The 15,208-nt window shown below is 31.3% G+C and overlaps 1 protein-coding gene across 3 annotated transcripts in view; it reads right to left on the minus strand.

Annotated features, from left to right (window-relative positions):
- Nucleotides 1-2,095: 2,095 nt before the first annotated feature.
- Nucleotides 2,096-15,208, minus strand: part of LOC105258326 (tRNA dimethylallyltransferase) — a 77,622-nt gene continuing 64,509 nt past the window's right edge. For 2 of the 3 annotated variants that reach the window (XM_011269530.3, XM_011269532.3), the window contains 4 exons: nucleotides 3,985-4,081; nucleotides 3,066-3,179; nucleotides 2,708-2,893; nucleotides 2,096-2,386 (listed from right to left, as the gene is read on the minus strand). In XM_011269530.3, coding sequence (XP_011267832.1) covers nucleotides 2,258-2,386; nucleotides 2,708-2,893; nucleotides 3,066-3,179; nucleotides 3,985-4,081 — 526 coding nt within the window. In that variant the 3' untranslated portion in view covers nucleotides 2,096-2,257. The remainder of the gene's footprint in view (nucleotides 2,387-2,707; nucleotides 2,894-3,065; nucleotides 3,180-3,984; nucleotides 4,082-15,208) is intronic. The other variant, XM_011269533.3, reaches the window with a different exon arrangement.

The raw sequence follows: 15,208 nt of genomic DNA on the forward strand, positions 1-15,208 counted from the left end.
TGGCTCTTTTTTGTTTTAACTTTGAGTCATACATCATGAGACTGCAAGCGAGCCATTATTCCGTGTAATAATTACTTTACGGCATATCGGGTGTCTTTGTGCAAAATCAAATTTGCCGCAGCACTTTGTTGCCAGTTATACCGGCTTTCTACTCCAATTTATGCAATAATCAAAGTACATTTGCGTCGAGAATTATCAAAATACACAGTAAAAGTATCAACAAAAAGCCAAGGATTTTTATTTGTGTAAATTTTGTATTTTTTTTTTTTTCGCAATAACTTATAGAAGTTAAATCTCTTTTGTATTATGAGCTTCATAGTATAATTAATATTTTTTGTGCGCATATTATTATAAATTATTAATTAAAAATTAAAATGATCTAAAGATGAAGAATATATTTGTATGTTCAGAATAAATCCAACTTTATTCTTGATAAAAAAAGAATAACTTAGAAAGAATATCTAAAAAGAAAAGAGAAAGCAATTTCTTCTTCCATAATTCCTTTCTACAATTATCAAATGTTTATTACTGTAGAAATATTTTTACATTATTATTATATTCTGCATATTTTAATTATTTTTATTTGCATTAATTTTAAATGCAAATAAAAATCCTTGACCTCCCTTCGTTGGCATTATTCACGAAAACGATTTTATCATATGAATATTTTATCCTTCACGTGTGAAAAGATAATTCATTCTGTCTAAAAGTCTAATCTTCATTGTACGTCAAGAACATATTTAGGGATAAAAATAAATATTTCTTATAGAGATTTGAGGTGGTTGGAACCATACACACAGTTAGTTACGAAAAATTCACTTTTCAAAAATTACTTTTCGTCATGAGCCAAATAATGAACAAGTCGCTAAGTCTTTCTTACTCGAAAATGCTTCTCGCCGACATACGTCAGCGACCTGCCTTAATGCAACGTGCATATATAATAGCGATTAGTGCGTGCCGGAGTACAATGACTCGGTAAGCGGTGAACTGCACGCAACCAAAGCATGTGTCTTCTTGAACATACGTCGCGTGACAACGTATATATATATTTAAAAAAAATGCTCTCGTATTTATGACATAGTCAACATTGCAAATCCAGTGCCAATAAAAAACATATAATCGTAACACACTATAATCGTAATTTTAAGTTTTAAAGAAATTCATAAAGATACTTTAAGATTTTAGAGAGAATATTTGAAATCATAATAATTATAAAAAATATCTTATAAAAATATTATTTATCAACAATTGTGCTTCTATAATCTTTTTATCTCTGATATTGTATTATCACGAACAGTGTCATTTATTGCGATAATACTTTACTCGTTAAAAAACATCATCAATTGCACGAAATATATATAATTTACGTTTATAAAAGAAAGATTCCGCATAATGTTACAACATAATGTTTGTAGAAAATTATTTTTAGGTGACAGCTTATGTAATCGACATTATTATATATTAGAAGGACAGAAAGAATTTATTCACATGAATTAACTTCGCGCTAGTTGAAATAACATCTTTTCGCATTCAAGCCTATATTATAACTAAAGTACTGTATATATTATTCGCATTGTGTTTCATTTGTATTGTTTGTCTGATGCATCGATAACTGATTATTGATTTATTGTGCATTGCACGTTTCTAGTATCATTCTCTGAACACATTTGAAAAATAACGCCGTGTGAGATATTAATTAACAAACATTTAGTATTTAATTAATTATAAATATAAAATTATTAATTTTACAATTTAAAATTATCTTCCTTAATAAATAGATATTTTAATATTGATTAAAACTATATTTTTTTACTTTTCAGCGCTTGTCAATTATCCAGTTAATAAAAATATTTATTCGAAGCAAGTGATTTTTTTAAATATATATCGAAAGGATATTTAACTTACTCCTCACTTGACAACTTACCTCTTGTTGCTTAATGACCATTGCTTGAAACAAGATCTATGGTGAAGTCGGTAAATATTATTTTCAGGAGGTAAGTTACTAGATATATAGCAGAAATCTCTCTTACCTTAGCGAAAAGGAAGTAACGTCAATTGGTATTTTCCAACGATTGGTAACTAGGATTCATCAATTTTAAGAATATAAGTATATTTTCTGTGCAGGTAATATATTTACATTGATTATCGTTTGTAAAATGTATTGTTATGCGAGTATAATCACAGTTTTGATCATTTGATCGATTAGATATAAATGCAAGAATGAACATTCGCACATTTATAGCGATACTGGTAGATGTCACGTCGAATGATTTTTTTGGGTGTGTGACTTCTCCGTTTTTATCTTCTTTTTTAAGACTTTCATGTGCTTCATACCATTCAAATGTGCTTGCCATTGATTCTCTTCGACAAATATTTTTTCGCAGATCTGGAACAGTATGTAAAAATTTTTAATTCTACGTCAGAAACGTCAGAAACATATTCAACATTTCATTAAAAAAAATACAAGATATTAATAGTATTTGAGTGTCAGTATTTCGTTCTACATGCCTAAAATTTAATATAAATTACGATTATTAAATTTCTACTTTATTTGCGCGACGTAATTTTGCAGGATATAGAATAAAATAATATTCTCAAAAGTCGATTTTATGAAAACATCAAAAAGTAAAGTAATTATATATGTAATTATTTTTATTACGATTTCAATTGAATGTATCGGAAAATAAATTGTTGCGGTCATTATTACCTCGCAATAGTGATATGTATTCGTACTGCTGTCAGTAGTTTTCTGGTTCTTGAAATTTTCGTTCAATGGTCGTTGTTCAGGTTTTTCACCGCGCATTATTGCGGAAATGATCGCTGTTGCGGGTTCTAGGATGCAGCTGTCCCATTTCGTCACGTCAGTGCAGTCTAAAGAATAAATAGGAGGAACCTCGAAAAAAAAACCAAAAAGAATCGTATGATTTACTTTCCTGAAATTTAATTACTTATGTGTTTCGCGAAAAGAATGGTTTACAGTAAGGAGATGAATTAAATTATTTCAGGCAATTTATCATCTACAGCGCGAACACATATATCGTTAATGAATGAAGCAAGTGAATTACCTGTCGATCACCACGTCGAATTAGTCTGTTCATCACCCATTTATTTTGCTTCCTGGAATATCTTCTAGTGACGAGTTTTAAATCATCGACCCCTTGCTGCTGTAATTTTTTTCCCTGCATAAATTTAAACAAATATCAATTGTATACGATTTCTTTCTATTTTTATCTTCTTATTTTTACATCATACAATAATTTAAAAATTATATGTAAAATACGTCACACACATAATAGAATTCCAACTTTCTATTTAATATGTATTATTTGGTATAAGAAAGCAATAAAATGAATTAAACATGTTTCATTTAAAGTATATGCTTCATAAAAATATTTTAATAATTCTAAATATTTAAATAAACATTTAAATATAATATAAATATTTTCTAACACACAATACGTATCATTTACACCCATTTCTATGAAATATCTTTTATATTTATAAATAATATATATATAATATAAAATTTTAAAATGATATAAAATATATTTTGAAGCTATAAAATTTAATTTATAATTTAAAGATAAATTAATAATAATTATTATAAAATATATATTTATCAATGCGCACATTCAAAATAATAATTTATTTATATCTTTTGCATTCGTTCGCTCTTCCTTTTCGCGAATATCTTTTTTTCCTCGCAAATAGCACCCAATAATATTTGACGACATTAAAACCGAAGAAAAGCTCATAAAAAATCGAGACGTACATTCGAATGCGATTCTGCAACGACAGGAATAAAAAGGATCAGAAACATCGTGAAGAGCGATACGACTGCAGAGCTGGACTGTGTCGCGAATCGTGTGATGCACCTTAATAGCGCAGAAAAAGAGCCGGGGAGATCCCGGCTGAGGCAGCTGCTGAGGAACGATCGTATGGACGTATCATCCCATCGAGCCATCTGCCACGTTGTCGACTCACCTTCTCGCTCGCGCGCTCCTCTTCGGACAATATGAGATAAGGATGAAACTCCTTGAAGCCGATAGTCTGAAAGATGCCTTTCGTGTAATCAGGTAACCTGGAATGTAAACATTCTCTTTTAGATCGCGTCCACCGGCTCAACCTTCCCTGTCAACGGGGGGTTCACGCTCTCTTCCTACCCCATTCTCTCATTCATTTCGTTTTATCGTCCAAGCGCTGCTAATCCTAATCGATTACCCTCCTCTGACCTCCAACTGAGATACTGTACCTGGTATACACCACATACAATTGGAGAGATTGCGCACAACGTATTTGTTGGGTTTTAAATGCGGATAGCTTTTTAAGCTTAGATCGTACTTTAAGTCTTCGTTTAATACGAATATTTACGATTTATCTTGAAACATTTTCAATTTACATTTTTTTATGAGAGTAAAAAAAAAAATATAAAAAGAGAAATATAAATTTTTCTAATATCTATGAATAATTTGTCACTATTTTTTACTATTTAAGACAACATTTTTTACTATTTAAGACAACATTTTAAAATGAAAGAGGTATTGGAGTCATCTAATATCAATGAGATTAATTAGCAAACAATGTAATCTGTAAATCTGTGTAACAAACTAAAATTAAAATTGCTAAATTATTGTCATGTATAATTACACATTGAATGATGCTTTATGATTTTTTTCTTAGGATGTAATAGAACGTATTAGAATGTATTAGGAATTTTAATTATGCGTGTATTTAAAAAATGTTAACGTATTTACTGATTAATAAGCAATATATAAGACTGATTAAAGATTAAAATTAATTGCAATAGTCGCTGTCAAAACCAGATAAACTATATATCGCACAGATATAATATTACATAAAGAGAATTTCAGACTTCTTAGGAGTTCGATAGCCATAATTACATAACGCTCAGGGCAAAGGAAGTGCAAAGATAACACTGATAATTATTTTTATTTATGACTACAGCCATCATATTGCAACATTGCAACATTGTGTAATATGAGATGTAATATCGTCTGTGACAAAATGTATTAGCTTGTTGCTTACATTGCTACTGTGTGGCAATCGAATTAAAGTTCAATTATAAATTTAGCAAATATATCGTTATCTCGAGTACAATTCGTTAATGTATAAAACAGCCGTCGAAGCAAGATGTACAAATAAGCTATATAAAGCGTTCCAGGGCCACCATTGAATGGACAAAATAATAATGAACTAACGTAAATATCTAATTTTTATCTTCTTTATGCATGTTATTATGAATCACATTAGTACAAAATATTTTATGTCGCAAATTTCTTTGAGATACCTTGATATTATTTGCTCTTTCTTTATATATATATATATATATATATATATATATATATATAAAATTATTATCAGATATATTATATATACATAATTATTATCAGATACTGATGGATAAATCAGATACTTCTTTGACACATAGATCAAATACTTTTTCTTCAGATTCTAAAATACTGTTCAGATTCTAAAAAAACTATTTCGATCTTGAAAGAAACCACTCCCTCACCATTCAACCAGAAATAATTCTTTAACGGAATTCGATGCCTGTCAATCAATGTTACTTTACTTTGAAAAGCATTATTGTGTCGCAGGGTTATGTGTATGTGTGTGTGTATATATATGTAGATGATATATAACGGAATAGATTTCAAGAGATTCAATTTTGACAGCAAACTCTACAACAGCCGCGTATTTTTTAATCGGCTAAGTCAATCGATTTACGATTACGATTTCGAATGTAATCCTAGGATCAACGATACACCTTCATTTTGCCCGTGAAATCTTATCGTGCTCGTCCGATTAGCAATCGTATGAGTGTTGCTCGGTGTAACGTCGGCTTACACAATGCGACAGGAAAAAGTCGGCGACGCTATCGTCAATTCGCACACGTGTCAATGCCAAATGCATGCTGGTGTCGAGAAATTAGATTCACGAAACCTTGCGCAGCGCGCACCGCAGACTTTTTGCAGGCCGGCATTTTAGTTCTTAAACTTTAAAATCGATTCCGCAATCGGTGCCGTGAATAAAATCGCTCGGATAAATGGAATCGAGAGATAATTTTGACTTCTCTAATCTTAAATAACATTTGCACCTGATTTTTTTGTTGACACAATATCCATGGCTTCTGCAATTTTCCTGTATTTTCTCACATATTTTGTATAATCAACATCGAACATATATATTTGTCTTTTGATAATAAATTTAAAATTTGTTGTGACTTGTTTTAACGGTTGAACTCGTTTTCGTTATTACATAAGTAAAAAAGTACTCGTAAGAAATAAGAAAGTGATTCTATAATAAGATTATACAGTGAAAATATAAGGATATAAAAGATACAAAATAAAATTTAGCAGTTATGTATAATTTTGAATCAGGCTCAACGCTGTTGTTCCTAATTATTTCTTTCGTTTCTTATTATTAAACGCTCCTTCTTTGCACGCGATATGTCGACACATACAAATGCGTATCAATAGGAGAAAGTAGGGCTATTCATTTTAGATTAACTATTTATAAAATCTCGAGAAGTAACTCGTTTTCATATTCTTAAGTAACTTCAACATTTTTATTCGAAACAAGTACGATAATGATAATAATAAAGTACTAATAATAGTCACACGATGATGTTTAACGATAGAGACTATGAGCCGTAGTCATGGTAGCAGCAATGATAGCACTTGTACGCTAGTAATGAAGTGTTAGAGTTTGTAATTAAGATAACGACAGAGTGTCAGCAATCAGTGTCGCGTTCCGTAACTACACTACAATATTTTTACAACTTGTTGCCAGGCAGCTTATATATACTGCACGCGTACAATATTACATTTCCTCTATCACAAAATATAGAAGTGCCACGAGAGATAATTCGCCGCTATTGCCAGGATTTATGGTCTTCGTGAAACGGAAGCACGCTATCTTTTTCTCTTCAGCTTATATTTTTCTTATTCGATATCTATCGCGGCTAAAAATGGCCAAATTTAAATGACGAACGTGAAAAATTTAGCAAGAAAAAATAAAAAAGCTCGTAATTAATCCCTTCCATTAACATACTGATGAAAGTTTGAGATACTATAAAAATCTGTCAAGATAAACTTTCACCGGTAAACTTTCAAAGATTTTTAATTGAGTTCACTCGATGACAAGTAAAATTCATTTAATTATGCAATTTTCTCTCTCTCTCTCTTCAATTCTGAACATTATTTCACAATTTTTTTATTCCCTGTAATAATAATAATTCTATATTCCCTTAGAATTATTTTTAAAATATATTTACACTTCATAATTCATCATTTTCACACTTTATTATTTTTAAAATATATTTACACTTTATATCTTCTTTTTAAAAAATATAGTTTTCTTGGCGCGCTTTTACGTACATAAATCAATATTTTTAAAAAAATATTAATAATGCTTTAATCTACATTCTTTTTCAAGAGAACTTTTTAATTCTCAATCAATTTTAATCTTCCTCCTTCAAATTTTTTTAGATATAGGCGACAAATCTATAAATGGTATCGCAAACCTCGACCGGAGGTGATCGATAATAAAACGAGGGGTTCCGCTTGTCAGTGATGTATTCAACAATCCTCCAATCTTTCAATCCAAGGCCGATCGATGTACATCGATGTCGCCGGCTCGCCACGGCGGTCACGATAATAAGATTATGTATGCTACATTGCGCACGATTGCGCCATTAACGGCATCGTTGCAGGTTAATAGAGCGTAATACAATAGCGCCGTATTACTTTCTGACGCATGATTGTCGCGATAATCGTCCATCGCCATTATGATAGCTTCTTTCGACATGGTTACAATCGATCATCCACTCGAACGAGAAACATGCTCATCTCGCTTGCAAAAGCACCGATATTAGCATCGAGAGATCAAACATACTAATCTTTGATCGTTGCTTGTGATTCATCGATCAAATGTATCTTCTTTTATGCGGAATTATAATCATGCATCTATGATAATTTTATGCGCGGTAATTGTAATTGCAATTGTTCGAAGTATCATGGGTAATCGAGTATCATGGAAAATACAGATTTTTAATGAAGGTATTGATGTGAAAGGTATTGATGAAGAAAGATATATATCTCTGAAAGCAAACTCTGTTTTAAAGATCTATTTACATAATATGCGATAAGTAGTTACTGTGAGCAATTACATGATTGATACGATAATCATTTGCCACATATTACAAAAAGTCCAGTGTCATTTTTATCTCAATATTATTTATACTGTCAAGAGTATTGCAATATGCAAACGAATAAATATAAAAAAAATATTTCAACTTACATAAACTTGATTTGATTATTATTCGCGATTTATCGAATATTTAATAATGAAGAGATATGTATCTGCTAAATGTAGGCTACTATGAATAAAAATTTATAATGATAAAATACTGAGCAATCATATAAAGAACTATATATTTTATACAGGAGAAAATATTTCTTAATTTTATAGACAAGATAAATCGAAATTCCTTTATTAAGGAATGTAGAACAGAATATATATATATATATTAAAATTTTCAATATCTATGGAATGTCTGTGAATAAAATGAAAAATGTTTAAGTTTGATATTTGGATTATAGACTTCTTTTATATTTTAATTTAATCGTCATCTATTAATAATCGATTGTCACGAGAAGGATTATATAAGATCGACAAGCTAATATTAAAGATTCAAAAAAAACTTGAAAGCAATTACAAATCAATCAATTATACATCTATCTATCTTCGTTACAAGTCAATAGTTTATCTATTTATATTTATCAATTTTGTCTCTATTATTTTATCGATAATTTTAAATTGAAATTTTACAATATAACCTAAATATATGATAAGACTTTTTACTTTACTTTACGATATCATGTCAACAATTTTATTTCATGTAATTTTGGCATTATATTGCAGTAAACATCGATATCTTGTGTGTGTAGATTTTGTGGCATTTCTTCGTATATAATTCTCTATATAATCTTGTATAAATATAAAAATCTCATCCATTTTTTAAAATTTTTTATCAATCATAATTTTTATATTAAAATACTGTATTAAATTACTTTTTAAAGAAAATCTAAAAAAATTAATTAGGGTCTATTATTTTTTTTCTTTTCATACAAAATTAAAACATATCATTCTTTTTATCGCTTAATTAAGTCGAATGAATATTCGAATGAATGAAAATTAATTAAATGTTACTTTTATTTTGACGTAATCTGTTCCATGCTTAAGAGAGAATTGACAGTTTAATTTAACTCCGCCAGACTGCAGCAGAATAGTCTTATCCACGAGAATTGACCTAATTTGTACATTATAACATTCCATTATTGTCTTCTCTGTTAATAGATAGTAAAAGAAAATACCATCAAGAGATTCAAATTAGCAAATAATTATTGATATACATCATTAATGTGAAAATGATAGAGTTTAAATTAAAATGATAGAGTGAATTCCAATTATTACATTACACAAATTAAATATCTAATATCCCATATTTCCTGTCTAAAGCAACCGCGATATCCTTCCCCGTGTAATCTCCACGATATTTCACACGCAAGAAAAAAAAGGAATAATGAATGATTTTTGGTTGCATTTTATGAATTCATTTATCTTCATTTTTTACCCGTGAAAAGAACATATATCGAACCATGAGTTTTTCACATACTACGAGTTATTATCATATGTTAAAAATCATTGCGCAATTATTACTTATTATACTTTATTGTATAATCGTCATTAGCGTCAAAAGCATTTATAATAAGCGATACCACTAGTCACCTTCAGCTTAAATCTTTTTCATAATTGTATGAGAAAAAAATAATGTTACATTTACATCATAATGAGATTTATTTCCGATTGATATCTTGTGCGTGTGTATTCGTCTATTTTCTCCTCCATATATTTCTTTATATAATCATAATCTATATTCATTTTTTCTAATTTTTTATCAGTCATAACTTTAACATAAAATACTGTAAACAACTTTTTTACAGAAAATGCTCTAATTACAGCCTCTTGTCAATTTCTTTTAATATAAAGCATGTCACTTCTTTCGATCAACTCCCTTAGTCTACCGTTGAAAGGTGTCATATCTCCACCTTTCATCAAGACATACACGTGATACTTGATCTAATTGATCTTACTTCTTATCTCTTCCTTTAATTCGACCCAGTCCACCAGCCCCTCGTTACGTGCCACGTATTGCACGTGCGATTGCACGGCGATTGCAAATTGCACCACAGGCGTGCAATTTGCATAGCCATCGCGGCGGATGCATCGTCGCGCCGCGTGCGCGTTTGTACACGGCCGGACGGACGGCAATAATTAGCGATAATGACGGCCGGGCAATATATAATAAGCATCGATCGCGGAAGACGCGGCGTCCTTCCTTCTGATAAGAAATTCATTCGCTACAAAGTGGGAAAAATTATGGAGCGAGTTATCGCCGCCAGCGAGCGACCGAAGCGGAGAGAAATCGCGAGCCACGAAACCGTACCGATAGCGCATGCGAAGAGAGAAGCGGGCGCTGTGACTGATAACCGGGACTGGATCTACCTGTAACGCTGTATCCTGTTATGTAACCGCACCGATAAGAGGAACGTCGCACGCGATGCGACGAGGAACGCGACCGACCGCGCCTTCCAGCTGGAAAGGATCGCGAAGCGATGCCTGTCCGATACTCTCGTTTCTCGCACGATTTCTCTCCGCCGATCGTACCGGTTACAGAAGAGTTGTGCGATCAATTTTATTAACGTTCGAAATGAAAACGAAAAAGACGAGTACTGAGTTTTGGCGAGCCTTTGAAGTGACACCATTAGACGCGGATTCACAAAATAAATAACCGAGGTTTAATTTTTGTTTCTAATTGTAGGATCAAGTGACATAAATTTTAATTATATAATCGGTTTACGCTTAATTATGTTCCACATTATCACAGTTTTGATAATTTATCCCCAATGTTATTTCAGAATATGTGCGAAATAATTGAAAATTAATTAAATTGTTGAAATTGCAAATAAGAAAGAGATAAAAAAAAGATATCGCATATAACTTTATAATAGTCATTTTACATGTGGTTTACCGAAGCGATAAAGACACTGAAACACGCGCACGACGATATCAATTAATCATCTAATTAATTTTATCGAGCGAAAAAGGAAGTTATATTGCGGCACGAGAATCCTAATAAGGTTGCTCCACGCGAGTGCTATTTTTTTTTTCTTCGTTACAATTTCATCTGTGCCGCGTGATCTCTAGCTATTTCACAACGTGTAAATCTCAGAAACTGCTCGAGGCGGCTCATCCGCGAACGGGAAGGCAATAAACGCGAGCGTGACCGATGTCCCTCTATTTGCATTGCACGACTTTCCCGCTATTATCACCATACAATAACACAGATCTTGGCAAAGGAAGAAAATGCCAAATATCGCCGCAAAGCTCGCCTGTCCGATAGAAACGGTCGACCTAGATCAATCATTGATTTATGTGAATTTACCTCGAAAGTAGTATGTGCATTTTGAAGGTGTTGCAAAGAAAGGATTGCAGCAGGCAGTACGGAAAATCAGGAAAATTTGTACAACCATCATTTTCAGGAGCAATGATAAAAATTAAATGATAATAAAATTCGCACATTTGTATCTCTCGTTCTTTAATCTCTATCCTCGTATTCGATAAAGCAATAAATTAAACATACATGTAATCATTATTTCAGAGTTCGTCTCTTTCTATTTTAAAATTATATCACTGTGAGGAATTCTCAGAAAGTTGATTTTTATGTTATAAATTAAAAATCGATTTTATCGTATTATATTATTGATCATTGAATTAATTTTCGAAAATACTTAAGTAGGTCGTAAATTTCCTCTACCATCCTATCTAAATTCATCGCGTTTCAAACTTGGAACTAGGTCACTTACCAATTAATTTTGACCGTTGTATAGAAGATTTTCGAAATTCTGAGACGAGGAAACGAATTAAGAACGATCAATCAAGTTCGCGAGCTTCATGGACGTTATCACGTGCTAATAATAATAGGTTTCCTTCGCGCATTTCATTCTCTTTGCGAAGGAAACGCGCGCGGGAACGATAGCGAAATATTTCGCGACGGCTATCAGATTCTTGCGGAATCCGATGACGCGGTGTGGAACATTGATCGGATTTTTCTCTCTTTCGACAAATAAACGAAGAATCGAGATCCGCGACTGACCGCAGAGTTCCGTGATTTAATGCGATGGCCTGTTTGCTTGCGTGCGCAACTTATTTATTAAAAATTAAAATTGCCCCCTGTTAAATAATAAAACTTAACGAACCCGTAATGAATAGCACGTGTGTACCAATTTAATATTAAATTGATGCTGCATAAATGAAACACGTGAATAGGTTTCTGAATAGGATTTTTGTGAACAATAATTACACAGACATTAATCGAAATAATAAATTGGCAATTAATATTTAGTCCAATTAAATTATCATTTTGATCTTCTTGTTTTGTTACGCAATCTCAATATAAGAAAATAATTTGTAAAAGATATTTTTCTATTTGTATGTATCATAAGCATGAACATACGACATAATAAGCATAAACATGAACATATGATACGTCGAACAAAAATGTGCAGTATATGTATAATGTGATACGATGCGCAAAGTGGTAACACTATCTTATCGTATAATATGCGTTACTTTCCATTTTTTCTGAAAAGACAATGTCAGGTTTTATGCATCAAATATGCGAAATGGATTCATTAATTGTATTAAGAAAGTTATAAATTTCTTTCTCTCTGAAAAAAAAGCTTGTCTTTTGGTTAGTTCGGGCATAATTGAAGAAAGCGAGGAAATTATTTTTTTTATTAGATAATTCTAAATTATCAGAAAAACTGAAACAAATTCGTCAAAGAATAAGTTTTAAAATAATTTGAGACTAAAACGTTGCTCTCACATAACATGAAAAATTAAAAAAGCAATAATAATCCTAACTAAATTAAATTTTCTGCTTTCGTATATATGTATTAAAATATTTATAAACTTATCTTTATAGTAAATAATTTTGAGCTTCTATCCACGTTAAATTATAAAAACGGTGTAACTTTTTGCGCATTGGGGAAACAGTTACACGTAAACTCGAAGCTAACTAATGTCTTTTCCGACTGTTCAGGATTTCTTACTGACTTCTCTGGCTTGCGATCAAGAAAGTTACCTCGATGCCGTTTTCTTCCGCGACTGAACTTCTGCCACGCTATTATTTATCACCCGTGTGGCGCATTGCTACAGGTCTTGATAAAATAATTAGTTTGCAGACCGCACTTTCTTCGCGGTCCCTTCCGACCTGTCTATCGTAATCGCGGCACGTGATATTTTTCTCTTTTCTCTAGCGCTTATATTATACTTTCTCATAATCTATTATCTGTCACATTTGATCAATATATCGGTTGTAATGCAATAATTGATATTTGCCGCTCCTATCTACCACGCTCTAACGTCCATAATATCCAGCATCGTATTTCTAATCAATGATTCAGTTTCTTGCGCTTCGAATAATATATCAATCGCATTTGCGATCAACTTTGACATCATTCGAATTTCCTCGCTTAATAGAAATAAATATGTTTAATTTTGAATTCTCGAATCTCTTCTATCCTATTCTATCCTATTCTGCCGTGTGAACCGAACTGTAATTTTTCCACTAAATACATTAACATGAGTTGATTACATTACATTATTTATCTTGGAGTTAGCCATATTTGTACATGAAAAATATGCCTATCCTTATGTCAGTCAAGGTGCTAATTACGCCGTTCAATAATCATGATTCGTCGAGTAATTAACATTTCGCGCTATCACGTCCTCTTTGAGATGGTAGAAATTCAAAGTCGATATTGGTTATGAGAATCGATTATCTAAATGTCATATTATATATATATATATATATATATATATATATATATATATATATACTGGGTGTCAGGACAATCTTTTCTCAAAAAAAGCTCTTGTAGCTTACCTCGAGAGTTTTTCAAAATACTATAATAAAGTTTTTTCATCGAGTATTTTTCGGCGAGGAAAAAAATAATTGTTAACTGCAAAATTACATTATTTACAAATTACATATTTTTTCTTCGAAACAATTATGTGTTTTCTTTACACCAATTGATTCCTCTCATTATTTTGTACATAAAAGTATTAAGGTAAGATAATCGAAAAATGAATATTTTACTAGACATTTTATGTAAAATTAAAAGATTATTTCAAGCCATATTTTGAAAAGTACTCAATGAAACAATACTTTATTATAGTGTTTTGAAAAGCTTTCGAGATAAGTTACAAGAGCTTCTTTTTTGGGAAGAGATTGCTCTGACACCCTGTGTATATATATATTTCTTTCATATTGCATATGGAAGAGAATAAGGAGGAATAGAAGAGGCGGCTCATTAGATGGTGATTAATTTTCGGCTCAACATACTGGCTATACGTAATGGCGCGCCCGTGCTTTTCCTTTTTTCGCGGCTGGCTACTTCCTTTATTTTCACACCGACATCCGGCCGCAACTTCCGGAAACGAGTAAGGCGAAGCGTGTAAGCCCCATTCATAACGCATGTCTGCATTAACGGCGATATAAGAGCAGTCGGATCACGTGCTTTGCCGACACGCATGGCATCGACACGGTACGCGTGCAAACGTGCGTGCATCCGATAAGATACGGATAAGATACAAAAATTAAATTTGGTTTTTTAATCTTTAACTATAACTATATAATAAAAAAAATCAATTCTCAATGAAAAAGAGAGTATATCGAGAATGTGTTCCTTCTTTTATAAAAAATATAGAGGAAAAAAAGAAAGAAGAGAAAAAGAGATTATATAATTCTTTCCAATTATTTCATATCAGCAATTTCTTCATTTAATATTTCTATTAGTATTCATATGTTTTATTTATATAATTCGTATTGGGATATTTTAATAGTCTGTCTTTAAGATTGATCAAATTCTTTGTAATTGAAATAAGCTTCGTTGTTAATTAAAAATCTGCGTATTATCTCAAAATTATATTTTTCATAGGGTTAAAATAATTATGTATTATATATCTGACAATGTATTATATATCTGGTTTTTTAATGTAACTGTTTATCTAACTTTTTAATATAATTATTTATATATAATATTAAAAAGTTATATTA

The sequence above is a fragment of the Camponotus floridanus genome, unplaced genomic scaffold (genome assembly GCF_003227725.1).
Source record: "Camponotus floridanus strain SB8 unplaced genomic scaffold, Cflo_v7.5 scaffold2, whole genome shotgun sequence".
Classification (NCBI taxonomy): Eukaryota; Metazoa; Arthropoda; class Insecta; order Hymenoptera; family Formicidae; genus Camponotus; species Camponotus floridanus.